Source organism: Corylus avellana, chromosome ca10 (genome assembly GCF_901000735.1).
Source record: "Corylus avellana chromosome ca10, CavTom2PMs-1.0".
Lineage (NCBI taxonomy): Eukaryota > Viridiplantae > Streptophyta > Magnoliopsida > Fagales > Betulaceae > Corylus > Corylus avellana.
The window spans coordinates 841,280-868,273 of NC_081550.1; the positions used below are offsets into that span (position 1 = coordinate 841,280).

The 26,994-nt window shown below is 34.8% G+C and overlaps 4 protein-coding genes across 4 annotated transcripts; 2 read left to right on the forward strand and 2 right to left on the reverse strand.

Annotated features, from left to right (window-relative positions):
- Positions 1-212: 212 nt before the first annotated feature.
- Positions 213-5,796, reverse strand: LOC132164230 (metal tolerance protein 4-like). Its single transcript, XM_059574693.1, has 7 exons — positions 5,459-5,796; positions 4,924-5,099; positions 4,107-4,305; positions 2,372-2,550; positions 2,126-2,276; positions 1,366-1,496; positions 213-616 (listed from the first exon to the last, which is right to left on the reverse strand). Exons 1-7 carry the CDS (start codon positions 5,661-5,663, stop codon positions 437-439), a joined length of 1,221 nt encoding a protein of 406 aa, XP_059430676.1. The 5' UTR covers positions 5,664-5,796; the 3' UTR covers positions 213-436.
- Positions 5,797-8,751: 2,955 nt separating this feature from the next.
- LOC132164787 (GTP-binding protein BRASSINAZOLE INSENSITIVE PALE GREEN 2, chloroplastic) lies at positions 8,752-13,151 on the reverse strand. The gene is made up of 3 exons (XM_059575343.1): positions 11,828-13,151; positions 10,023-10,190; positions 8,752-9,460 (listed from the first exon to the last, which is right to left on the reverse strand). The coding sequence occupies exons 1-3, from the start codon at positions 13,043-13,045 to the stop codon at positions 9,077-9,079; spliced, it is 1,770 nt and encodes a 589-aa protein (XP_059431326.1). The 5' UTR covers positions 13,046-13,151; the 3' UTR covers positions 8,752-9,076.
- A 1,799-nt stretch (positions 13,152-14,950) lies between these two features.
- Positions 14,951-16,976, forward strand: LOC132163912 (peroxidase A2-like). Its single transcript, XM_059574289.1, has 4 exons — positions 14,951-15,232; positions 15,309-15,500; positions 16,093-16,258; positions 16,467-16,976. Exons 1-4 carry the CDS (start codon positions 14,990-14,992, stop codon positions 16,919-16,921), a joined length of 1,056 nt encoding a protein of 351 aa, XP_059430272.1. The 5' UTR covers positions 14,951-14,989; the 3' UTR covers positions 16,922-16,976.
- Positions 16,977-20,328: 3,352 nt separating this feature from the next.
- LOC132164579 (peroxidase 15-like) lies at positions 20,329-21,168 on the forward strand. The gene is made up of 2 exons (XM_059575111.1): positions 20,329-20,498; positions 20,712-21,168. The coding sequence occupies exons 1-2, from the start codon at positions 20,329-20,331 to the stop codon at positions 21,166-21,168; spliced, it is 627 nt and encodes a 208-aa protein (XP_059431094.1).
- Positions 21,169-26,994: the final 5,826 nt, after the last annotated feature.

Here is a 26,994-nt window from a genome sequence, read left to right on the forward strand (position 1 = left end):
GAAAGAATAATTCTAAAAGTCACTCTTGTGTCCTTAAAAAAATTAGGTGGCTTATAAAATTACCATTTAATCAAAATCATATTGGAAAGCAGATTCTTAGATGACGATAATGTGCATTTATACCAATTGCAAATGGCCTAGGCGTAGAGGAACCATACTAATCTATTCCAAAGTAAAATGTATTGCCATGGAAAAATAGCTTGATGCCAAGATGATAAAAAATAAAGAGCTCAACACTTTCGATTATGAAAAAGAAAAAGAAAAAGAAAAATTAAAATTATAAGGTCGTCTTATTCAAAACCCCGATTATGAAATCCCTTCTCTCCTACTTCACGCTCATCAAGGCATGCATCCATAACAAGTCAAAATGGGTTCACATTCAAAATCAAGATGTACAAAAAAGCCTCTAGATGGAACTGAATGAGGCATTCAAAATTCAAGGCTGACTGTTGGGCAATCTGCTGAGAACAACGTGCTCTGGTTTGTGTTCACATTCAAAATCAAGGTGAACAAACGCCCGCTCAACTTCCGGAAGTTTCTCAATCTTTTCCTGCAAGGTCTCTCCAATGGCGTGTGCATCTTTTAAGGGTAATTCTTCTGGGAGTTCAATATCAACCTGTTTCCACAATGTAATCAAACTCATTACTTGCTAAATATTTAAAACTAGGAAAATTATCCCACACACTCCCATGAAATGTTAGTTAGACCAACGAAATTGTGCCATGTGTACTAAAAAGCTATGTTATCATGCCACGCATGCTTGTAAATAACAAAACACAAAAGAGAAAAGGAAAGAAGAAGAAGAGAGAGGTGAAGGGTTGGCTCCACTCTTCACGCTTGCAGCAAAGGGTGGTACCCCTTGCAAGGATGGATGGGGGGTTGGCTCCATCCCCATTGCCGGAGTCCGCGTGAACCACCCCGCTGTTGTAGTGTGCCCGCCCCCATCATGTGAGAGTGGTCATATGTGGCATGATGACATGACATTTAATACACATTACACGATTTCATTACTTTTACGTGGATAATATGCTAATTAGCACTTCTACCATTAAAAACTTAATAGAAAAATTGATAAAGTAGTCTCTTTGTCACATGGCCAAAACTCAGACCTTATCTCTCATAAGGCCAAAACACGAGAGAATTTCAAAGAGACTAATGTAACTTCTGATGGTATACCATAGGCATTCCACCTCAGAGTGTAATAAAATTGAAAAGAAATGTCCCCCAAATTTTTCATTTTCAAAATTTATTCTCAAAGGTATCTCAAAGAGAAAGGTAGTTTAGGAGTTTGATATTTTATTGTAGACTGAAAAGTTTTTGCGAAAATGAGTTGAAAACGATTAGAAGTTGTGATCAAAAGCTTACCTCTACAAAATAAAGGACACCAAAAGTGTAAGCACGGACAGTGTCAATGCGCTTGACTTGAGGGTGCCTTATGACAAGATATGTCAGTTTCTGCAAGAATTCAGGAGGTGCAGACTGTCCCACAAGCGTAACTGCACCAAGAAACCCATCTTAATATAACTGCAATACCAAATCAAGATGTCTTTGATATTCTTCTCTTATTTTATTTTTTATTTTTTATTTTTTTCTTTGAGGTAATAACAAATTTTGAAAATTATTGAAGCATAAACGATCCAAAGAAAAGAATATTCTTTGCAGTCAAACTAATATATACAAAGAGTACAGGTATAATTAACAGATAGTTATCAATCAATATAATGAGCTTGAAAAGAAAATCTCTGAAAGCAATGGATTTTAGAATAGCGCATTTAAAGAGAGTTTTAAAATGGGTGAACAGCCAAAGGAAGTATAACCATTACTTATGTAGGGAAAATATGAGTTGTGATAAAGGAAAAGGTGAGTGAATAGTAGTAAAGTGGACACAGAAGAAAAAATTTGACAGAATGATTCTTGGATTTTGGAAAGGAACTTCCTTTTCTTTCTCTCTGCTTCTTCATCAGGATCAAACAAGGGATTGTGAGATCAGACAAAACAACCAACCTTATTTGGCTTGGTGGTTAGTTGTGTGTTTTGCTATCCCCAAGACCAAAGGTTCAAAGGTGGCAAAGGAAAAGAAAAGAAAAAAAGATCAGACAGAACAAAGATGAGGAGGATAGAGTACCTGCATTTTCCATTACAGTTTTAGACCAATTTGTAATAGTGTACACCGCAAGGATGATAGCACCAACAGGGTCAATCCACCAGTAGAATTTATCGCCAAGAATAGCTGCAGCTAACCCAACGACATTTGTTACGATGTCGAAAAAGTGATCCTGGGTATTGGCATTTCAAGAAGTTATGCTGCTGATAACTAGAAGGATAATGCATATAAGAGAAGCTTATGAATTTTAAAGTAAAGAGGGAAAACCTGTGCATATGCACGGACAATCTCGTTTCCTGAGGTTCTACAGTACAACCAGAGGCCGAGTTTCACCACAGTAGCAAATGACATGATTGCACATAACCATATCAATTGATTTGAGGACAAATTTTCAGTAGGGCTGTCTTCAACTAGTTGTTCTACAGCCGTGAGCAATATCTGAAAGCCTGTAAGAAAATGGAAGAATAAAACAAGAATCTATACCACATTCAGAGATGTTAAAGATGTAGTTTTATAAAGAGAAGAAAACCAATTATGGTTTCATCACGGTGTTAAGTTTTGAAAAGAATCAAGCTCTTTGAATATGTTGGGACAGAACATTACAACTTTAAAGTGTCCAGAGGCAAAAGTTTGCAAATTGCTATTGGAAAATGTAAGAAGAAGCATGTGAGAAACCCAAAGGCCTTTCCTAAAGGATTTATGCAATATTCCAAGACTAAGAACACAAGTGAATAAAAAAGTATTCATAATAGTACATAGTTGATCAAGTAATCAATCCTACAGATTAGAAATGTTTCTACCTTATTGTTACTAGAAAGAAGTAGTTGCAATTGATCAATCTTATAATCCAACAAAAACCTTTTTCAACGTATAGAAAGGCCGCTTTGAGGGAAGATAATAAATTGGGGAAAGTCTTGGAACCATCTTTTTTGTAAAGAAATGGTCTATCCTTCCTAGATTATGAAAAGAAAACTTCTAAATTGGCTTTGGCTTAGAGCAGTTACCCACTGAAATTTGATGCAGAAGCCGTCCTTAAACATGGCAAAACCATAGATATTCTCACAAGCAGCAGGGGGAAGTGACCAGGACATCCATCTATCTATATTCAAGTTCTTGTGGAACTCATCTTGAAGACTACTAAACTTAAGCCTCAAGCAGTGTCCAGCAAAATGGCCAGAATGCACAATATAACACTTTCCACTTTCCAGGCACATAATTGCTCAAGGATTAATATTGCAGGCACTAGGTGTAAAATAGCGTCTCCAAACAAGAAAAGGTTTCAGAACATTTAAAAGCTCTGCGCCTGCCTCATAATGCAAGTGAACATTGCCTGTTTTCATGGGACCATGAAGATTTTTATCCATGTTTTAACAGCAGGAGGAAATTCTCACTCATGATAACTAAGGAAGCCAGACCAAGCCACCCTTTCATTTAACAGTGGGAGAGAGGAATTTAGGAAGCAGAAAAAGTTCCTAATGTGTTCTTCATAATTCCTTATCTAAATCATCCGCTTCACATGTATCCATAACAGTGCATCAACAAACTTAATAGTATTAAATGATTTATTTATTTTTCTCAACGTTAGGTAATTCAACATTGTTGTGTACATCAAAGAAGATGTTTCATTATGTCACCCGCAGCACGGATTACTGATATGGATAGAGTTAGAAGCGTAATCTATTCTGGTCCAACTAACAAGCAACCATTCATTAGGAATTTTTCATTTAGTTTGCTTACAACATTCCACTAATTGTGAGTCTTTGTGAACATTTTTGAATCATGTAATATAAAATATGAGCAAGTTCCTATAGTTTTCAATTCACTTAGCAAGAAAAAGCCAAGTTTAAATGTTAATTCTGTTGCCGATAGTAGTAATCATGGTAAGAATTCAACAGATAGGCAATTGCATTTCCTTCACTTTTGTATGTCTTTAACAAAAGCTACCTCATGTAATAAGACAATCCAATGGAAACTTACAACAGCTTAAGGAACAGCAACATACCTAGTGTAGCCATGATAGCAGCAAAGACGATTATGCCTACTGGCTGCATCCTCAACTTTCCAATAGGGTATTTATAAATATTTATGTTCTTCATCGACAGATGAGTGAACCAAAGTATGAAACCAGCCATGAGATCAAGTAAAGAATCTAGTGTTGATGCCGCGATGGCTATGGATCCACTCTTTATTGTAGCATAGATCTGAAAATTGCAATGCATATTGTTAATTCTAGGAGTTCGTATATGAGCAATGTGTTATAAACACTATCATTCCATATAAAGTGGTGATTTAAGGGTATGAGGACTCATGTTCATCAATTTTATACTTTATCATAGAAAATAAATTCTTCTAAGCATTTTAACCAGAACTACACATAGGTTTTCTTTTGAAATTTCTTTTTATTTGCAACATACATATGCACCTAAATAAGTGTCTTGCATCCACCTCCATCCCATTCTAATGGCGAGAAAGCACCATTTGAGGGGCTTTGAAGTCCCGAACTCACCTTATACCCTGTTCTTATAGGGGGAGGAAGTGCCCTTACAAGAAAGAAGTGTCATTTGATCTAAAGCTCGTAATGCTATTTAGTAGACTTTTGTAGAACTGCCATACAATTGAACACTGTACCAATTGTACAAAAGTATACTAAATAGAATTACTCTCTTATAAAACATGAAATGAATTTAAGGCCCACATTCTCTGTTTCTCTCTCCCTCTCTCTCTCTCTCTCTTTCTCTCACACACACACACACATATATATATATATATGGAACACAATATCATTAAAGTGTAGAAACAATGATAGATCTCGAAACAACCTTCAACGCGAGAAGTGCAACGTTTGCATAATTAGATATTCGCATAGCTTTTTCATGTTGAGCCTGTTCTGCCGCCTCCAGTTCCTCATCACCGTTGATCTCGGCTGCCATCAAAGTATCCACTTCCTCAAACGACTTCAAGGTCCCGAATTGTCTCTCGTAGTAATCCTTCTCTCCTACAAACAACACAAAAACCACACCGCATTCCACCTAAGAAGTCGTAACGACATATTTTACCAACTCCAAAATCACAACTGAATTTTCCTCACTCTGTGTATATGTATGTATATATAAATACATATATACATACATATACTCAGATTAATACCATGTTAGATGTCGACCCAGAAATCGAAACAGAGCCACTGCTTTGATTCTATGCTAACAGAATCACTGCTCTGATACAATGTCATCCTAGAGTTAGAAAAAATCATGTTAAATCTTTTTTTTTTCCTTTTTATTCATTAAAAAAAAGTTAAATCTTGAGTTACCCAGAAAAGGTTTAAGGTGATTGGAGCTAGAAAAACATACGTACCTTTGGTTAAGCCTTTGGTTCTGGAAAGATCGCCGTCGAAGGAGGTGGACTCAGGGTCGATGCCAGTACGGACCTTGTCAGGCAGCCTTGTCAAGAACTCGGTCCTCAGTGAGTTCACCGAGTTCCGGCGGCTGAGTAGCTTGCGTCGACTCGCCCTCCGACCCTCCTGCACCAGCAACGGCGATTTCGGACTCGATCCCTCCATTTCCGGATCCCAGCAACGAAGCAATACTCAACAAAATTCCTGTGTCCTGTCTGCTGTGTTGCTGTCTGCTGTATTACAAAGCAACCGAGCTCAGTTTTCAGTGGGTTTACCACTTATCATGAGATGTTTCTACCGTCTTGTAGACCGTACATCGGTACATGCGACAACTTGTTAACGCTGTGGGGCCATTTGGGATGGCCAATGATTACGTGCTTCTTCTTTGACCCCCACAAGAATCAGAGTGTATCCGACGGTTCAATTTTTTGCGGTCCAAATTCCTAACAACAATAAATTATAATGATAACCAATAATGGGATCCTTTTTGTTTTAGGGAATAATATGGCATCTTATTTTGGTTATTTTAGAATATAACAACCATGTCCAATGACTCCAATGGGCCACTAAACCTAACTTTTACAGAACTACGTACGGCTAGTTTTTTAGTTTAAATTATGAGTGTTTTTTTTTTTATTGGCATGATACGACAGGATTCGAATCTGTCCGGGCATTGTCATATTATCTATAACTAAAATGAGAGTGGGAGGGGCGGCGCGAAAAATGAATTATGCAAATGAGAATAGTGAACTATTTGACGTCATGTTAAATGTTATTTTCATTGGTCAATTAAAAAGAGTACAGAGTACACCTAAGATGCATAACACATTGACGTGATTTGTTTGTACCAAAGATTGGACAAAAGCCGGACGAGTGAGTGTGAGTCCAAGAAAGGAATTATTTGGTTAAGTTGTTTAAGGCCAATAATTGGCAGAATCCAAACAACAATCTTAAATAATAAAATATGGGAGAAGGGCCGGCTCAAAGGCTAGGCGACTGAAGCGTCTGCCTAAAGCTCTCAAATTAATAAGGCTCAAAAAAAAAAAAAAAAAAATTGATCCAAATTTTTTTTTAATATATATTAATTTAAGGCCCAATTTTTTTTTAGTAAGACACCATTTAAAAGTTTTGCCTAAGGCCACATAAAATATTGAGCTGGCGCTGTATGGGAGTGAACCAGCGGATTTACATCTAAGAGTTTTTTTATTTTTTATTTTAATTGAATAAAGAAAAAAGGTTATAGGGGAAGATCTTTTCTACCTTTGATCCGAATGGAAGAGAGACATCTAAGAGTTTAATATTCCTATTCGGGCAATCCTGCAAACTAACAAAAAAAAAAAACTTTTTCATTCTGTTTTTTCTTCTCAAAACAAAAATATTAATGAATCATTTAAACACAATTTTGTTTGCTTATTCTTTTTAAGAATATTGTTCTTACTTTTTAACAAAAATAAAAAATAAAAATATTAACAAAGAATTCAATACTCAAAACACATTAAGGCTGTTATTTTATTCATTCATGACATTTTCCAAGGTAACTCCCAAACAGCAGAAAATATCCCAAATGCCAAATAATATGTGAATCCAAAGGCTGTGTATTAAATAAATAGAGAAAACTTTAATTTGGTTTTGTGAACTTTCACCTAATTTTATAAACTCCCTGAATTTCTAAATCTTTCACTTTAGACACCTGAACTTTGAATTGTTCTCAATTTGGACCATTCCGTCAATTTTAGCCATTAAAATTACAAAAAAAGACCAAAATATTTTTTATTTTCATTTTTTTTAAATAAAAAATGTTTTCAAAGTTAAAATTTTATACAAAAGTCAAAGGTATAAACATCATGTAATGCTTAAAATCTAATGAAGAGGTCCATATTGAGAGAAATTCAAAATTCAAGAATCCAAAATAAAAAATTTGAAAGTTCAAAAAGAGTTTTGTAAAATCGGATAAAAATTCAATGCAAAGTAAAGTTTTCCCAACTAAAAAAACCCAAAAAAGGGTTAAATACCAAATACCCCATGGGGTTTGGTAACTTTATTTTTACCCCTTATGGGGTTTCATTTTTATCACAGGACCCCCCTGGGGTTTTGATAAAGGACCAAGTTAGTCCATCCGTTAGTTGACCATTAGGACTGATACGTGGATCAATCGGATGTTGACACGTGGCATATATTTAATTTTTTTTTAAATAAAAAAAAAGTATTTTTTTTTTTTAAAAAAAAAGGGAAGAAAAAAGAAAAAAGAAAAGAAAAAAAATTGGGGGTGGCTTAGCCATTTGGGAGCCACCCCCTTGGAGCCCAAGGGCGTGGCCGAAACCACCCCCAAACGGCACCCCAATTTTTTTCCTTTTTTTTTTTTTTTTAAATACTTTTTTTTTAAAATTTTTTTTTTTAAAATTAAATAAGTGCCACGTATCAATATTTGATTGGTCCACGTATCTGTCATAACGATCAACTAACGGATGGACTAACTTGATCTTTTATTAAAACCCCAAGAGAGTCCTATAATAAAAATAAAATTCAAGAAGATAAAAATAAAGTTACCAAACCATAAAAGTATTTAATATTTAACTCCCAAAAAAAAAATCTTCTATCTTTCTTATTCAATGGGCATGTGATTGGCAGAGCACGACTTAGATTGATAATGACCTATCTAACTCTGTCATAAATCATAAATGAATTCCCTTGACTCAAGGGCTGGGATGTGGCGTCAATTTCACCAAAAACGGGACAACCAGCCTCTGCAAGTAGCCAAGAAAATAAAAAACTAACAAAATTATTTTTGAAGTAAAATATATATATATACACAAACGAACCCAATTATATTTGACAATAACAACCCATCAAGTGATTGTTTGGGATGCAAGCTAAAAAGAACGAGTCAATTTTAGGAAAATGTTGATTGACCCAGTCTATTAAGCTAATGTGACGATATCTATATTAAAGCATATAATTCTCACAAATGCATTTTTGAAAAATGTTGTTTGAACTAGTCTATTAAATTAATGTGACAATATCTATATTAAAGCATATAATTCTCACATGCATTTGTGAAATATACATGAAAATCATATGCTCTAAAAATAAATGTCATATGCTCTGTTAATCTGTCAATTTAATAGACCAAGTTAAAAAAAATTTATCCAACCCAAAAAAGCCTTTTTGCCTAAATTGCTACTATTGTATACCGCATGTTTACCTTACAACTATCTCATAATATTGACGTGCCATCCCCAACTAATCCTTAGATTTTATTTTTATTTTTAAAAGACTAATTCAATAGTTAGTTTGGCTACCATATTAACACTGTACGATAGTTGTGAGATTAAAATGTAATTTCCTTTCGTCTTTCAGATATTGTAACATAAAGAGATCCTGCTGCAAACTTTCTGCCAACAAGCATCAACCGTTCCATATGTGGGGCTTGATAGAGTTGCTACCATTTAGCTTCCTCTCATAACCTAGTTCATACTCGTCACTATATATTCCTCACTCGTCATTTCACCAATCACAATCTGTGTTAATGTCAGATCATTATTCTTCTTCTTCTTCTTCTTCTACTAATGCTGCCCGCGTCAACAAGAATTTGAGTCTGCATCAGCTGTTAATAATGGTGATTCAGCCAATACAGATGCTTTTGGATTACTCTGTTTCCTCTTTGCATCTTGGCGCTGCTTATTTGAAGCTTGGTCGGCCTTGGAGACGATTTTTGAGACGGTAAACCCTGCATCTTCAAAAGTATTGGATCTATAAGGAATTAAGGCAGCACGAAGAACAACATCGACTCCTTCATAGGTCCAAACACCTAAGACTGCCTCTCCTTTAATTCCAACAGCAAACCAACCGAGACCAGAAGCAGCAATATCCACTGAACTTGAATCCCAGCTATCACCACAGACGCAAAATTCCCTTCTCACCCATTTCCCGAGCTCTTCGACTCGATTCTCCCCAATTGGTGGCTGAAGCAAGGCCAGATCATAATGGTGTCAATATCACATATCGAATACACAACAATAATGCAACATGCATCTTCCATAATAATATAAATGAGAGCTGGAATTATTATCTCAGATTCAGGCCTATATGATGGCCCCACAAGTGCCAAAACTGGCGCTGAAGCATATGTAACCTTGAATAGCCAGAGATCCCACAAAACCAGGGTTAAGAAGCAGGGCCAACGCCTGAGCTAAATTCTTCATGATTATATGATTTTGAGCCAATCCTTATTCAGAACAATTTTTTTTTTTTTTTAAAGAGAAGTTAGTGCCTGTTGAATTGTAAATTGACCAGCAGGAAAATCAAATTTGTCTAAATTGGCACAACCAGAAACTATGCTATACTACATAAATCTCCAGGAGGGACCTAAAAGAAGCCATAGTTGATGTATTCCTAAGTGCTTATTGAGTAAAAAATAAATCCACTATTCATAATATTTTAGCTTCATAGATTACTGATAATTTGATGCATAAGATCATGAGCAAGGAAGAAGTTGCGGAATAAATATTCATGGACTAATAATACCTGCAACTGACGACCAAAATGTTTCTCTAGCATTGTCTCTGCATTTTCTGTTTTTCCCATGTGTAGTGGGAGATAAGGAGATGCCCAAACTGTGATATAGATAGAGTCTACAGATGATTCTTCTATATCCAGCCTTATAAGCCCAGCAATATGAATTGTATGACCAGCCTGTCACAAGAAAATGATAAAAGCATGAGCTAGCACACAAAAATCAGTTAGTCAGAATGAATTCTTCCTTGCAACAAGGAATCAGAGAATCATGCGCTCCATGTGAAAAATAGAATTCAACAATGAATGATTGAGGTCAGTGTTTTCATTTTTCACAAGAAACTGGCCGGATAGTTAAAGGGCTAGATCCATCAATTTTCAAAGTACAAAAACGGTGAAATTATGCAACATTGCCGACCTGAACAAAACTGGTCAAATAATATTGTGCATCAGTAACTCTGCTTGAAGACCTAAAGAATTTCTTAAAAGAATTGACTGGCATTCAGCTGCCTGGGGTGCAAGAACCATCAATGCTGCTCTCAAATGACAGAAGGACAAGAGAAATTGAAGTAAAGTTCTTGATCCCTAATGTGATAATATAACAAGCTGCATCTAGTTGTAGGAAAGAACACAAAGCAAAATAACCTTCCAACCAAATATCTAGAGGATATCATGCCCTGTCCATCCTGTATTGATGACATCAAGGACAATCAACAGGAAAAGAGAGAGAAATATAGAATGAAAAGAATCAGGGCTAGCATCCCCCCACCTTACCATAAGTATACTAGACTAGGAAAAGAAGGAAAACAAAACAAAACAAAATAACAACTCACTCTCCTGCCAGCAGTAAAAAATGATGCATAGAAAAGGGGCAGAGTATTGTCAAACTCTTAATAACCCAGAAATCCAAAGATTTCAGAATTACTTTCTCAAATGTTGTACTGAAAAATATTCTTCCTCAAATGTCTTTTATGTTCACCCTCACCAAATAAACTCCAATACGGAACAAGAGACTCATATAAGACTGTTCCCTCAAAGCACCCTTTAAGCAAATCCATGACCATATCTCGTAATATTTGAATGTCCTAAGAAGGGAAAGAGGAGATTCATTAAAATTGAAGTGATCAGGTAACCTAACTATATATGATCCACTGACTTTTCCACCTCATCATCCTTGCACATTGAATTGGCATAAAACAACTCCCACTAACCAAATGATTTATGGTGAGCATCTTTTATTTTGTTCCTCACTTCTGTCTGGAAAAAAAAAAGTCACAAATAGCAGGCAATACAACAAAATACTGCAATGCTTGGTAACCACCCATGCTGTCCCTCTACAGATATTCAAAAGGTTGATGTAAATCGCTAGAAACATAAGCATTATTCCGGAGCATCCTCAACCTTCTATGAGACCTTGACCTGTATAATGTAATGAATCCACAACTAACTCTAACGTCGAATCGAAAAACATAAATCCTACAAAAACAAGAACAAGTAACCCAACTCAAATAAGCAAACTTCCGAATCTGGTGCTTCATTAATTCGAATACATCTAAGATGAGCTCTTCATTTGAATATAATAAAAAACCTGATATCCCACTTCATATTCATAAACGTCAAACTCAGCTGCCTAACTAAAATTTCCCTTCTTTCTCAAAACCTAGAAGCTCATTCAACAACTAAAAACCATCCCATCGCATACTGTTCCATTCATGAGCCTAAATAAGAATTACCACCAACTAAGCATACATACACAAACAAAAGCAAAAGAAAAGCATTCAACACAGCTAAACCAACATTCTAAGCAAAAGAACAACCTTGATCCTATAAGTCCGCGGCTTCAACTCCTTGCCAATGTGCACAAGCCTCTGCTCCTCCCTTGACAACCTCGTCGTGATCTGATGTGGATGCAAAAGCCCCGGCGTGTCGAACAGCTTTGTCTTGCCCGGCAAAACCCCCTCCACCCTCACAATCCCAAGCGTCGTCCCCGGCACTGGTGCCTCCGTCAAATGCACAATTCTCCCTCCCAAACACTTTCCAACCGCATTGATGAGTGTGCTCTTGCCGGCATTCTGCGCCCCGACTGCCCACACGCACCCTCTCGGACCGGCCAGCCCCACCACATCTTCCACCAAGTTCTTCAGCCCCCAGTCCTTCACAGCGCTCACAAAGTGGAAGCTCGTTATCTTGCCGGCCCCTCCCTCTCTCGCTCGTCGCCTCACCCACTGCTCCAAACGCACCGGCCCCACTGTGCTCGGCAGCAGATCGATCTTCGTCACCACCAACACCATTCTCGGCAAATTCGCCGGCTTTCCTTCCTTCCACGCCTTCTGATTCTCCTCGATCGTCGCCGACACCAGCTTCGCCACCTTTCGAGGGAACGAGCCGTCGAAATCGGCGCTGTCCACGACCATTAAAACCACCGACCGGGTCCCGCCAGTCGACGCCAACCTCCGTCCGATAGTGTGGTCGAAATCGAAGTCCGGCAAGAGGTTCTCCACCGTCGGATCCTTCACCTTCCCGTAGTGCCTCAGCGAGTGGCACCTCGCGCATACCACCGGCTTCTCGAAACTGAGCGTTTCGGTTTCATTTTCGGTCTCGGTCGCAGTCTCGGGGTCGATTAAAAGGCCCTTCTTGAGCGAGCTAGGAAACTCGGTCTCGTGAGCGACCGGCAAGAGGTGGGCACGTGAGCGATAACTCGGACTCTTTTCGGAGGGCTTGAGGAAGAAACCGGGGTGTTTCGGGTCCGAGTCCTGCATGTGGACCCCGCAGCCGGGGCACACAACGTTGGTAGTGGTCTCGTCGTAATTTCCATCGCGGGTGAGGGGCAGAGATGGGATGGAAGAAAAATAACAGAAAGAATTGAGTGGCGGGGGTTTGATAGGGCTTTGAGGTTGGGGGTTTAGAGTTCGTGAGAGTGAAGAAGAAGAAGAAGAACAAGGGTTTGTGAGGGATTGGGCTAAGATTGAAAGCGAAAGGAAGAGAGGGTGTTTCAGCTTTTTGGAAGAAGAAAGGGTTCGAGCAATAGCGAGCATTTCTTTCTACTCCGAGAATTGTTTTCAGCTTCGTCTTCTTCTTCTTCTTTGGGATTACAGGGGTTTAGGGTTTAAGCGCTGCTGGTTGAAGCGGTGTCGTTTCGGATGTAAACTAAATGACGGGGGCGTTTAGTGTGATGAGGGCCAGTTAGAGGGAAATTGCCCAAAACCCTAACCCAGTTGCTTTCCCAAGATAAGCCCAGCCCATTCAATTCAACACCACGACAACGATCAGAACATCTTTCTCTTCCAGGCCTCATCACGCTTCCCAAAAACAATAATAATAATAATAAAAATAAAAATAAAATGCGAAATCAATTCTTGTGTAATAAGCTGTTGAGGATTTTAAAGCCAACTTTTGTGGTAAGAATAAATGAAAAATAAATTCTTATGTTGACTTGTTTAAAATCTTTACACAAACCGTTAGTATGTCACGTTATCTCCAATCCGAATTTGACACATCTCCTTTAATAATAAATATCTAAAAGAAAAAGAAAAAGAAAATATAAATATAAATATTAAAAAAACAAAAGGAGAAAGGTAAAAAAAGAAAAGATTAAAAGGGAGAGGGGGAATATGGAGATCCAAACTACACATAGCCAATGCAAAAAGGATCGTTATCGGCTTAATTAATTGGCCTTAAGGCCTCTAGGTATTGTAACCCCATATTTAATTATTTAATTAATATCAATTCGGTTGTTGCAAAATTTTTAGTTGCTTTAAGGGTAGTAGTTTTTGCTAAAAAGATGGCCGGGGTAGGATTGGGATCCCCTGGAATTCCTAGGAGAATTCTAGTTTTTGAAATTTCAGATCCAGACCATCCATTTTCATTTAAAAGTCAATATCCTGCCACGTGTCCCACTACTAATAAAATAATAATAAATTTTTAATGATATTAATAATCATCATTATTTTATTATTTTATTAGTAGTGAGATACGTGGCAAGATAATGGCTCTTGGATGAAAATAGATGACTTGGATCTGAAATTTCAAAAACTAGAATTCTCATAAGAATTTTAGGGGATCCGAATCCGGGTGATAAAAGGTGGAACCGAAAGGGAATGCACTACAAATAGTGCAGGACTATAAATTTTTTTTTTCTATAGCCAATTAATTGACTATGCCCACAAATATTGTACTTAAATCTTTTCAACAGTGAGAGGTATCCCAAATTGAGCGGCTCATATGCTAGCAAAGGACTGCACTATCTGTGAAAGATAAAGTGGTCCATATATAAAGAGGATGCACTTATATATTCAATGTGCTAATGACATTGTAATTGCTGAATATTGTGTTCAATCACTTCCAAAAGATGTTAGTAAAAGCACCGAAAAGAAGATTAATAATAGCTTACAAAAAGTGGGAATCACATGTATATATTAATACGTTGCCAATTCCTGTACCTCTAATCCCTTCTCCCCACCAAGACAAGACATGTCACACGGATTTATATAAGAAATCTATGGATGAAGCCCGTGAAGGAATAATATTGTCTAGGGTTAAAACCATTTTCATCCACACAAGAAATGTATAGGTACAGAACTCTAGATGGTTGAAATGAAAGGCCTGGCCTGGTGGATCTAAATTAACCACAATCTTAATTACTTAATTATTACGCAACTCAAACGGTCAAAAACCATGCATGCATGGCAAGATTTATTAGTAAAAATCCAAGGAAAGCAATTAGGTGTCCGACAATCTTATTAGACTTTCAAACCCGCCGGCCACTTTTCATGATGACATGCATGCACGAGTACTACGTTAATGTGAAAGAATCCAAGAATTTCTCACCAACTTTAGAATTTTTGAATCTGAAGGGCATTTCACGGGTTAAAAAAACAAGTTTTTTCAGTTTATAAATAAGGGATTGTAATTTGCTTTGTTAGACATCGAATTAAGTCATCCTTAATATTGTTGATAGCTATATAAAAGAATATTGCAGAATGATGTCTTCTTCTTCTTCTTCTTCTTCTTCTTATCACTTTATTGTGATAGCTCTATTATTCTGTGCTTTTTTGCTTGGAGGAGGATCTCTATGCCATGGCCAGCTGACAAAAACATTTTATAACGAAACATGTCCAAACGTGTCGAGCATCGTCCATGGAGTTATTGCAGAGGCGTTGCAGAGCGATCCCCGGATTGGCGCCAGCCTGATCAGGCTTCATTTCCATGACTGCTTTGTCGATGTATTTTCTGCTCCATTTTCTTAGCAACCAAACATATCGCTTATATATGTTTGATTAATTAACTTTGTTGTTGTAGGGTTGTGATGGGTCAATTTTGTTGAACAACAGCGACACTATAGAAAGCGAGAAAGAGGCTGCCCCAAACAATAACTCAGTGAGGGGTTTTGGTGTTGTCGATGACATAAAGACTGCGCTGGAAAACGCTTGTCCCGGCGTTGTTTCCTGCGCCGACATCCTCGCCATTGCAGCTGAAGAATCAGTTTTATTGGTATAGTAACAAGACATCCTTCTCTTCAAAGTTTGTGGAAACTTAAGAAATGACCATTAAATTACTACGCGATTTGGAAAAGGCTCCAAATTTTAAAACCTCTTAATTTTATCCTCTGAACTTTCAATTTGATGCAAATTACCCAATTAGTCAGTTTTTAGACATTGAAAGTAATGAAATGACCTTTATACCCTTGAAAGTTTTATAAAATTATAAATTTACCTTTAATTTCAAATTGAAAATTAAATAAGAAAAAAGAAAAAGAAAAATTGAAAGATAAGTTGATCTTTTTAGTGGTTTCCGTTAAGGTTTAGCGGCAAAAATTGACGGAGGAGTGTTAATTACATCAAATTGAAATTTTCATAAGGTGCAATTGAGAGTTTTTGAAATTTTAAGAATCTTCTCAAAACACATGGTAATTCAGAAGTCTTAAGTGAAATTATCCCTTAAATTTTTGTTCGACCATCTCTTGCTAGCAATTGAAACAACAAATTACTGGAATTGGGATCTGGATTCAAACATTCTAAGCTAAAACAAAGGCATCACAAAACATTAATTAGTTGACTAGCATGTTTATATATTCTCTCTACAGGCAGGAGGTCCGTCGTGGGAAGTTTTACTTGGAAGAAGGGATGGGACAACAGCAAACAGAACTGGTGCTAATGTTGCCCTTCCAGGACCCTTCGAGACTCTGGACGTTCTAAAATCCAAGTTCTTAGACGTCGGCCTGAACACCACTGATTTGGTTGCTCTTTCCGGTAACTCTTGCATATATGCTTATTAATTAGGACTTTTAGATTTGACGGAAAATAGATAAAATGTCCATTATATATTACAAAATATATACAATTATGCTTTGAAAAAATAAATAACTAAAATAAAAAATATAATTTTTAATATAAAATGAATAATAAATTTATTGAGCCAGATATATATTTTGATAAAGAATTGGCTGGCCACTTTCAGGTGCTCACACATTTGGACGCGCTCAGTGTGTGTCATTCAGTGTTCGTCTATACAATTTTAATGGCACTGGAAGTCCTGATCCGACCTTGAACTCAACCTACTTACAAACTCTCCAAGGAATATGCCCGACGAACGGAACTGGAACTGAGCTAACCAATTTGGACCTGACTACGCCAGATGCTTTCGATAGTTACTACTTCTCTAATCTTCAAAGCAACAAGGGCCTTTTGCAGAGTGATCAAGAGCTGTTCTCAACCAACAGGGCGGATACTGTTAACATTGTCAACTACTTTAGTGCTTACCAATATGCTTTTTTTGCCAGCTTTGTGGAAGCAATGATCAAAATGGGGAATATAAGCGTGTTGACAGGGACAGAAGGAGAAATTAGACAAAACTGCGCCTTAGTTAATGCAAACACTTATGGTTCAAATGGTCTTTTACATAGCTCTATTTAAATATAGAGAGATAAGACCAAGTAGTACTGCAAATAAGCCATTGATGCAAGTTGTAATTTATGGTTATGATGAAATATATATGTTAGTAACTTGGTATATATATGCTCAATAAAAAGTCGTTGAAACTTGGAATAATGTAATATATATGTTAGTATATGTCACGGTTTCTTCACCACATTGAAATGTATCCTAGAAAACTTGGAAACTTAATATAAAATGGCGCGCGTACACACTCGAAAATAGCACGGCCTGAAACTAGCTAGCTAACGGGGGAGCTTGTTCGTATTTTTGCCTCAAGGAGAGAATTTCTATACCCATCAACGTATATAAATCTCTTTTGTTGATCATCACTATTTTAAGTGAAACATATGGATTTATTTTATGATTTAGATTAAATTTTACGTATATAATAATATATGAAGTACTATATACATTATTATATGTAGTACCTCTATCTCCGAAAAAGAAAAGAAAAGTGATTGATCAGAGGGTGGTCAAAAACAGGGACCATCGAGCCACCCAAAAGCCTGCAACCCCTTTCCTCTCCCTTTATGCAGCTTTTGTTGAGAGCGTTTTGAGGTGGCCGGGCCACCCAACCTCTCCTCTCTCTTTCTTTCTTTCTTTTTTTTTTTTTTGTGCATCAGGCTTTTGCAAAGCAGAACCACCACAAGGAAATTTATGGCACGTGCCTATAATGATTCACTTATATTCGAATCTTGTGCTGTTTCCTGCCCAAAGAAAAGGAACAGGAAAATTGTAGAAAAATAGAAAACATAGAACTCCATGCACGATTAGGAAACTCTTTGTCCAAACAAGCCCTCACATCCTCTAATAAAAAATGACACTCAAGGTTCATATTTTGAGGGATTGTGGTTTTGTTTGGCAAAGCTTTTTTTTAAATTTTTTTTCTTTGTTACTGTTCATCACAATTTCTCAAAAAAATCAACATTAAAATATTCTAACTTATTTTTACTTTTTATATCACATCGTTCACTTTTTATTACTATTCAAATAAAAAAATCACTACAAAACAATTTTTATTTTTATTTTGTTCACTTTTTTATACCAAATATTCTTACTTTTTTTTTTTTTTTTTCACATCAATCTACATTGTCTAAGGAAAAGGCTTTGCCTAACAAAGCTTGCATGGCTGCATCTCTTGCTAAGTGACATCATGAACCTAATATAATTACCCCCCTTTTTTTTAAGATTTATGTCATGTGATTAGAAGACATTATGTTTTATACAAATAAGAGAGTTCCAATCACATAATCTTATCAAGTATACACTTAATTTTTTTTACAAATTAATGTGACACTTTACATGAGTGACATGTGTCACAACATGAATTAAAAAGTAATAAAATTTGATAGGTAAACTTAAGTGTTTAGTGGTTTTTTTTTTTTTTTTTTTTCCTAAAGTGGTTAACGTGCAAGCAAAGGTGGATAAAGAATTTTGGTTGCTTGGAGATCGTGCATAACAACAAAATTGAGAGCAAAATGGACGTAGGCTCCTTAATTGGTCAGTGCAAATGGGAAAATGGTTAGCTTTCGTAGATGCTTTGTTCAAAAATAGTTGGCTTTTTGCTCTATTTTAATTTAGGCACGATTTTTCCACCGCACAATAGCTAGTTCCTTGAACATGAATTTTAAGCACTTTGAAAATACATAGCCTCTTTGTTTACAAGTCCTTTAAGCATATCCCCAAAATCTCGATTGTCTTTTGAATTTGATAATAGCACTTTGAAAACTTTGAAGTTTGAAGTCATATAAGCTTTTTGTTTAATAAGTTCAAGCAACTCCCCCCGCAAAAAAAAATTTCTCACTTACCTTATTTTGGAATGTCATCCATACGTTCAATGATAGCTATAATTGCTTAATTAACCAGCCATATGTGCTATTATTATTATTATTTTTTTTTTTTTAGGTTGGAAAAAGAGAAATTTTATCTAGGTTAAAGAATTTTTTAGAAGGATAAGGGGATCACTTACCACGTCAATTGCAATGTAAGTTTATAAAAAATTTATAGTAAAAGCTATAGTACGTACTCCTGATAATTTTCGTAAACTTTTTACAATTTACTGTCTAGCTAGCCCCAAAAAATATTAATGTATGTACGACACACACCCTATTTTCATTGTTTATGTTAGGTAGCATTAATTTGAATATAAGGATTTGATGGAGGGAATTCGGATTTGAATACTTGGTTTAAATTGTTTGAATATGTATGTATGTAAAGAACAATTCTTTGATGGTAGTAAAATTCGTGAATAGTTGAATTTTCACAGCTGATCAGCAAATAATGTTTAGATATATGGTGTGAAATTTCATGTTCAATCACTAATGTGTTTTTCTTTTACAGATCCAAACCTTGTATCTATTTAAGAGTGATATTAGAGATTATATTTTTACTCTACAACTATTCTATAATGCTCAAGCGTCAATCTCAACCAACTATTGGATTTTTTTTTTTTATTTGTTTTTTCTAAAAAACAATGATTGATCCAAGAAATTAGATTGACACATTACCATCGTGGGATAAAAATGTAATTTCTTGTATTGCTATTTATTTAAGCAATCACTTTTAAAATTATAATCAAATTCCCTATATACGAATACTATTAGAATATTAATTAAATGATTAAATTTATCATTTGCTATCCGTTTAAGTTTTTAGAATAATTATCAATTTAATGTAATATAATATCGGAGCAAAATTTATGAATTTCAACTCTAATTCTACAATTTATCTCATTTTTGGGAAATTATTTGGACAAAAAAATATCACCTGTGAGAGTTAGTAGTAAAAACATGGAACATTAGGGATACTAGTAGCCAAGTTAGTTGAATCGAATTCTCAACAATTTGCTATTTAGATCGTTAATAATTCAGACAACAAATATTAAAGAGGTCTTATGAAACTTACTTATTCTAACAAAGAGACACATTTCTCGAAACTTATTTAGACAAGTAAGTCATTTAAAATTCTCTCATATTTAGTGTATAAATTGTTCACAATTCAAACTATATGTTAGAAGGGAGATTTTTATCCCTCTAAAAATGAAGTAATTTTTACCATTAAAGCTGAGATAAAAAAATAATAATAATAATAATAATAATAATAAAAAAGACAAAATTACTTCAAACCGACAAGATGTTTATCTAGCTAAGTTAGATTCCCACGCGTGATAGTTAAGGAAATCTTTAGTAAAGTTATCTCTTAAATTTTTGTTCAACCATCTATTGCTAGCAATTGAAACAATAAATTACTGGAATCAGGATCCATATTCAAACATTAATTCTAAGCTAAAACAAAGGCATCCCAAAACATTAGTTATGCCACAAAACACAAGTGAAAAGCTATTTATCCTGCTCTTCAATCATTGTTTGATTTGTTATATATGCTCAATGCAGGCAGGAGGTCCGTCGTGGGATGTTTTACTTGGAAGAAGGGATGGGACAACAGCAAACAGAACTGGTGCTGATGTTGCCCTTCCAGGACCCTTCGAGACCCTGGACGTTCTAAAATCCAAGTTCTTAGACGTCGGCCTGAACACCACCGATCTGGTTGCTCTTTCCGGTAACTCTTGCATGCTTATTAATTAGGACTTTTAGATTTGACGGAAAATAGATAAAATGTCCATTATATATTACAAAATACAATTATGCTTTGAAAAAGTAAATAACTAAAATAAAAAATATAATTTTTAATATAAAATGAAGAATAAATTTATTGAGCTGGATCGATATATGTTTTGATAAAGAATTGGCGGGCCACATGCATAACTTTTGGGTGCTCACACATTTGGACGCGCTCAGTGTGTGTCATTCAGCGCTCGTCTATACAATTTTAGTGGCACTGGAAGTCCTGATCCGACCCTGAACTCAACCTACTTACAAACTCTCCAAGGAATATGCCTGAAGAACGGAATTGGGACTGAGCTAACCAATTTGGACCTGACTACGCCAGATGTTTTTGACAATTACTACTTCTCTAATCTTCAAGGCAACAATGGCCTTTTGCAGAGTGATCAAGAGCTGTTCTCAACCAACGGGGCGGATACTGTTGACATTGTCAACTACTTTAGTGCTTACCAATATGCTTTTTTTGTCAACTTTGTGGAAGCAATGATCAAAATGGGGAATATAAGCGTGTTGACAGGGACAGAAGGAGAAATTAGACAAAACTGCGCCTTAGTTAATACAAACACTTATGGTTCAGATGGTCTTTTACATAGCTCTATTTAAATATAGAGAGATAAGACCAAGTAGTACTGCAAATAAGCCATAGATGCAAGTTGTAATTTATGGTTATGATGAAATATATATGTAAGTAACTTAGTATGTATATGCTCAATAAAAAGTCTTTGAAACTTGGAATAATGTAATATATATGTTAGTATATGTCACGGTTTCTTCACCACATTGAAATGTATCCTAGAAAACTCGGAAACTTAATATAAAATGGCGCGCGTGCACACACTCGAAAATAGCACGGCCTGAAACTAGCTAGCTAACAGAGGAGCTTGTTAGTATTTTTGCCTCAAGGAGAGAATTTCTATACCCATCAACATATATAAATCTCATTTGTTGATCATCACTATTTTAAGTGAAACATATGGATTTATTTTATGATTTAGATTAAATTTTACGAATATAATAATATATGTAGTGCCATATACATTATTATATGCAATAAAACAAAATTTTGACTATAAAATAAAGACAATTTCTACTCCTAGTTGAATAGCCCAAAGTTTGATTGGCCTCCCCTGAGTTTAAAAGAGTTGCTGTATATATATGGTCTTTCTTTTTCTCCTCCTCATTTCTCTCTAGGCTCAAACGTACGATGGTGTAAATGAGACACCTTAAAAGTTAAATCAAGGGAAATGATAGGTATTCAATTTATTTGCCTAACTTAAGTCCATGGCCACCCCTACCAGAGGTCAAATCAATATATCAAATCTTACCGGTCAAATCAAGAGAAATGATAGATATCCAATTTACTTGCCTAACTTAAATCCATGCTACCCCCACCAAAGGTCAAATCAACATATCCAATCTCACTGCCCACAGACCACCCAGCCCCAAGGGTCAAACCAAGAGTAGTCCCTCTGTATCTGAAAAAGAAAGGGTGGTCAAAAACAGGGACCATCGAGCGGTCGAGCCACCCAAAAGCCTGCAAACCCTCCCCTCTCTCTCTCTCTCTCTCTCTCTTTATGCAGCTTTTGTTGAGAGCTTTTTAGGTGGCAGGACCACCCAACCTCACCTCTCTCTCTCTCTTTTTTTGTTTTTTTTGTTTTTTGCATCAGGCTTTTGCAAAGCAGAACCGCCACGAGGAAATTTATGGCACGTGCCTATAATGATTCACTTACATTCGAATCTTGTGCTGTTTCCTGCCCAAAGAAAAGGAACAGGAAAAATGTAGAAAAATAGAAAAAATAGAGCTCCATGCACGATTAGGAAACTCTTTGTCCAAACAAGCCCTCACATCCTCTAATCCAAAATGACACTCAAGGTTCATATTTTGAGGGATTGTGGCTTTGTTTGGTAAAGCTCTTTTTTTTTTTTTTCTTTTTTTTTTTTTTAATTATACTGTTCATTACAATTTCTCAAAAAAAATCAACATTAAAACATTTTAACTTTTTTTATTTTTTATATCACATCATTGCAAAACAATTTTTTTTTTTTTTTTTTTCACATCAATCTACATTGTCTAAGAAAAAGGCTTTACCAAACAAAGCATGCATGGCTGCATCTCTTGCTAAGTGACATCATGAACCTAATATACTTACCCCCTTTTTTTTAAGAATTATGTCATGTGATTAGAAGACATTATGTTTTATACAAATAAGAGAGTTCCAATCACATAATCTTATCAAGTATACACTTAATTTTTTTTACAAATTAATGTGACACTTTACATGAGTGACATGTGTCACAACATGAATAAAAAAAAGAAAGTAATAAAATATTTGATAGGTAAACTTAATTGTTTAGTGGTTAATATGAAAGCAAAGGTGGATAAAGAATTTTGGTTGCTTGGAGATCGTGCATAACAACAAAATTGAGAGCAAAATGGACGTAGGCTCCTTAGTCAGTGCAAATGGGAAAATGGTTAGCTTTCGTAGATGCTTTGTAAAAAAATAGTTGGCTTTTTGCTCTATTTTAGGCACAGTTTTTCCACCGCACAATAGCTAGTTCCTTGAACATGGATTTTAAACACTTTGAAAATACGTAGCCTCTTTGTTTGACAAGTCTTTGTTTGACAAGTACTTTAAGCATATCCCCAAAATCTCGATTGTCTTTTGAATTTGAAAATAACACTTTGAAAACTATGAAGTTTGAAGCCATATAAGCTCTTTGTTTAATAAGTTAAAGCAACTCCCCCACGCAAAAAAAATTTCTCACTTACCTTATTTTGGAATGTCATCCACACGTTCAATGATAGCTATAATTGCTTAATTAACCGGCCATATGTGCTATTATTATTATTATTTTTTAGGTTGGAAAAAGAGAAATTTTATCTAGGTTAAAGAAAGGGTAAAGTCCACATACCCCCCTCAAACTACCATCAAATTGACATGTTCCACCCAAATTTTCAATTGTGATAATGTTCCCTCAAAACTATCAAAAAATTGTCAATGTCTCCCCCAAAGACTAGCAATAAGACAAAAATGCCCCTATAGATTTCTCAATAAGATAAAAATACCCCTATAAATTCAAAAAAAAAAATTGATTTTTTTTAAAAACGAAAAAATTTTAATTTAAAAATAATATTTTTTTAAAAAACAATTTTTTTTAAACGGAAATTTTTATTAAATAAAAAACTATTTTTTTAATTTAGTTTTAAAAAAACAAAAAAAAAATCATTTTATTAAACAAAAATTTTATTTTTTTAAACGTAAATTTTTATTTAAATAAAATTATAAAACAAAAATAAAAAAACAAAAAAAAAAAAAATTGGCCAACGTTTGGATTTTTTTTTTTGTTAGTTTTAGGTTTTTTCTAGAAGTTTTAGTTTTAGTTTTTTTTTTTTTTTTTTTTTTTTTTTTTTTCAATTTTACTAAGGGGTAATTTTCATTGGGGAACATTGAAATTTTTGGTAGTTTGGGGGGGACATTGTCACAATTGAAAGTTTGGGAGGGACATTGTCAATTGAGTGGTAGTTTGAGGGGTTATGTGGACTTTCCCCTTAAAGAAATTTTTTTTTAAAAATTTATAGTAAAAGTTATAGTACTCCTAATAATTTTCATAAACTTTTTATAATTTACTGTCTAGTTAGCCCTGAAAAATATTAATGTATGTACGACATGCACCCCATTTTCATTGTTTATGTTAGGTAGCATTAATTTGAATATAAGGATTTGATGGAGGGATTTCGGATTTGAATACTTGGTTTAAATTGTTTGAATATGTATATATGTAAAGAACAATTATTTGATGGTAGTAAAATTCGTGAATAGTTGGATTGTCACAGCTGATCAGCAAATAATGTTTAGATATATGGTGTGAAATTTCATGTTCAATCACTATATATTGTGTTTTTCTTTTACAAATCCAAACCTTGTATTTATTTAAGATTAATATTAGAAATTATATTTTTACTCCACAACTATTCTACAATGCTAGCTCAAGCGTCAATCTCAACCAACTATTGAAAATTTTATTTTTTATTTGTTTTTTCTAAAAGACTATGATTGATCCAAGAAATTAGACTGGCACATTAACATTGTGGGATAAAAATATAATTTATAGTATTGGTATTTATTTAAACAATCACTTTTAAAATTATAATCCAATTCCCTATATACGAATGCTATTAGAATATTAATTAAATGATTAAATTTATCATTTGTTATCCGTTTAAGTTTTTAGAATAATTATCAATTTAATTTAATATAATATCGGAGCAAAATTTATGAATTCCAACTCTAATTCTACAATTTATCTCATTTTTGGGAAATTATTTAGACAAAAAAATATCACCCGTGAGAGTTGGTAGTAAAAACATGGAACATTAGGGATACTAGTAGCCAAGTTAGTTGAATCGGATTCTCAACAATTTGCTACTTAGATTGCTAGTAATTCAGACAACAAGTATTAAATAGTTCTTATGAAACTTACTTATTCTAACAAAGAGACACATCTCTCGAAACTTATTTAGACAAGTAAGTCATTTAAAATTCTCTCATATTTAGTGTATAAATTGTGCACAATTCAAACTATATGTTAGAAGGGAGATTTTTATCCCTCTAAAAATAAGTAATTTTTACCATTAAAGCTGAGATAAAAAAAAAATAAAAAAATAATAATAATAAAAAAAAGAAGAAGACAACATTACTTCAAACCGACAGGATGTTTATCTAGCTAAGTTAGATTCCCACGTAGAGGGATTAATTAATCGTATGAAACATATAATTATAATGCCCATCCCATGCCCGACAAGATAAAATGGGCAGGTGCACCAAGTGGGGTTGTGAGAAAAGTATAAATGTGTTAAAGTCTTCATTGTGCCCTACCCAAGATAATTCTAGATGCTTCAACAGGAAGACGAGGACTTGGAACATGAACTGATGAACATACCTATATGCCTACATGCCCTATCTTCTTCAATTACACCTAACCTCAGACCATATAAGCCTTAATTTATTAGACTGGAAAAAGAAAAAGAAAAAGTGAAAGAAAAAGAAAAAGAAAAAGAAAAAGCCTGAATTTATTAGTAATAATCCAAGCAAAGCAATTTTCTTTTCAACAACTATTTTAGCTTTTCTACCTTACAAACTGCAAGCTGCTGCTCACTAATTCTCCCCGACCTTTCAACCCCATGCAGCATCCATCACAATTTCCTACAATTTTTAAATTACGAATTTTAGGTTATTTATTTCTAGGCATAGCTCGGAAAATGTAATGTAACTAGTTATAGTTGATAATTGAGTCATCTGGTTCTTGTTATTTATGCTGTAAAAAACTTTGAACCAAAAACTATCTTTTGGTTTACTAAAGAAAAAATGTCGCTCCAAAAGTGATGAAAAAACATTTTAGGATGAAAATTCTTTCTAACTGTCTCGATAACAAGCTACATTTTTAATATGTGGCATTTTTCAAAATGTTTCAATGCTTAGAAATGACATAAATTTCGTAATTTGAGAATAAAAATTGTAAGGGAATCCTAATCCATAAACTATAAGTTGGTTGCTCAATACCTAATTCTCTCCGCCGGCCATTTTTCATGACACGTGGATGATGCAATTGTTTAATTAGACGGTGAGGTTGTAAATACTCTTATAAAATAAGAAAAGATTTTAGAGTAATTCAAGCTAGAGGGGTTAGATGGCTGAATTGGCCGGCTACAAGTTTATTCAGACTAAGAGAAAACTATCGGATTGACGCCGGTCGGAAGGCACCTGTGAGAAGCCTCTGATGCTTAATTCAATAAGGTATTTTTTTTTTTTTTTGGTGCATAAAGCGAACCAAGAGAGTAAAAAGAAAGAATGTGTATCTTTTAATAGGAGAAACTTCTTGTGCAATATCTTTAACATTGGTGTTACTAGTATGTGATTTTTCTTGTTAATAAATTGTATTAATAACTGTTTGGTGATTGACGAGGATGTATCTGCATGTTTTTATGTGAAGAAGACTTTAAGAGTTGTCGAGTGACTTTTCTTGTGATGATGAATACGTGTTCTCATGGGGAGTTAGTTAAGAATCTTATGATCTTATTATTTTCATGTAAAAGCTGATAATTGAGTGGCCCTCTTGTGATTATTTACATGCATTCACTCCAACATTAATGCATATGTACTGCGTACGATAATGTCATAATTTATGCATTTAATAAACTTTAGATATTTTCAATATGGATGCGTCTGGACGACGTTAATGTCACATAACGTACAGTTAATGCATTTCCAATCAACTTTAAGACTTTTTTCACTTAAAAAGAAATAATAAAAAAAAACAACTTTAGAATTTTCCAACATGCATGCTTTAGACTTTTCCAATCTGATGAACCTTCTAAGTGGTTGTGTGTACCTCATTTTCCCAACCCCTCATAATATCCGACCGTATCAA

What these genes read in the sequence shown, in the direction of transcription:
- LOC132163912 (XM_059574289.1), top strand. Translation starts at nt 14,990, where the DNA reads ATGATGTCTTCTTCTTCTTCTTCTTCTTCTTCTTATCACTTTATTGTG. An exon ending in CTGAAGAATCAGTTTTATTG is followed by an intron (nt 15,501 to 16,092) that starts GTATAGTAACAA and finishes TTCTCTCTACAG; the next exon opens with GCAGGAGGTCCGTCGTGGGA. An exon ending in TGATTTGGTTGCTCTTTCCG is followed by an intron (nt 16,259 to 16,466) that starts GTAACTCTTGCA and finishes GGCCACTTTCAG; the next exon opens with GTGCTCACACATTTGGACGC.
- LOC132164230 (XM_059574693.1), bottom strand. Translation starts at nt 5,663, where the DNA reads ATGGAGGGATCGAGTCCGAAATCGCCGTTGCTGGTGCAGGAGGGTCGG. An exon ending in AACCAAAGGCTTAACCAAAG is followed by an intron (nt 5,100 to 5,458) that starts GTACGTATGTTT and finishes TGTTGTTTGTAG; the next exon opens with GAGAGAAGGATTACTACGAG. An exon ending in TTGCACTTCTCGCGTTGAAG is followed by an intron (nt 4,306 to 4,923) that starts GTTGTTTCGAGA and finishes TGCAATTTTCAG; the next exon opens with ATCTATGCTACAATAAAGAG.
- LOC132164579 (XM_059575111.1), top strand. Translation starts at nt 20,329, where the DNA reads ATGCAGGCAGGAGGTCCGTCGTGGGATGTTTTACTTGGAAGAAGGGAT. An exon ending in ACCGATCTGGTTGCTCTTTC is followed by an intron (nt 20,499 to 20,711) that starts CGGTAACTCTTG and finishes TGCATAACTTTT; the next exon opens with GGGTGCTCACACATTTGGAC.
- LOC132164787 (XM_059575343.1), bottom strand. Translation starts at nt 13,045, where the DNA reads ATGCTCGCTATTGCTCGAACCCTTTCTTCTTCCAAAAAGCTGAAACAC. An exon ending in CGCGGACTTATAGGATCAAG is followed by an intron (nt 10,191 to 11,827) that starts GTTGTTCTTTTG and finishes TTCTTGTGACAG; the next exon opens with GCTGGTCATACAATTCATAT. An exon ending in ATTTTGGTCGTCAGTTGCAG is followed by an intron (nt 9,461 to 10,022) that starts GTATTATTAGTC and finishes GCCTTGCTTCAG; the next exon opens with CCACCAATTGGGGAGAATCG.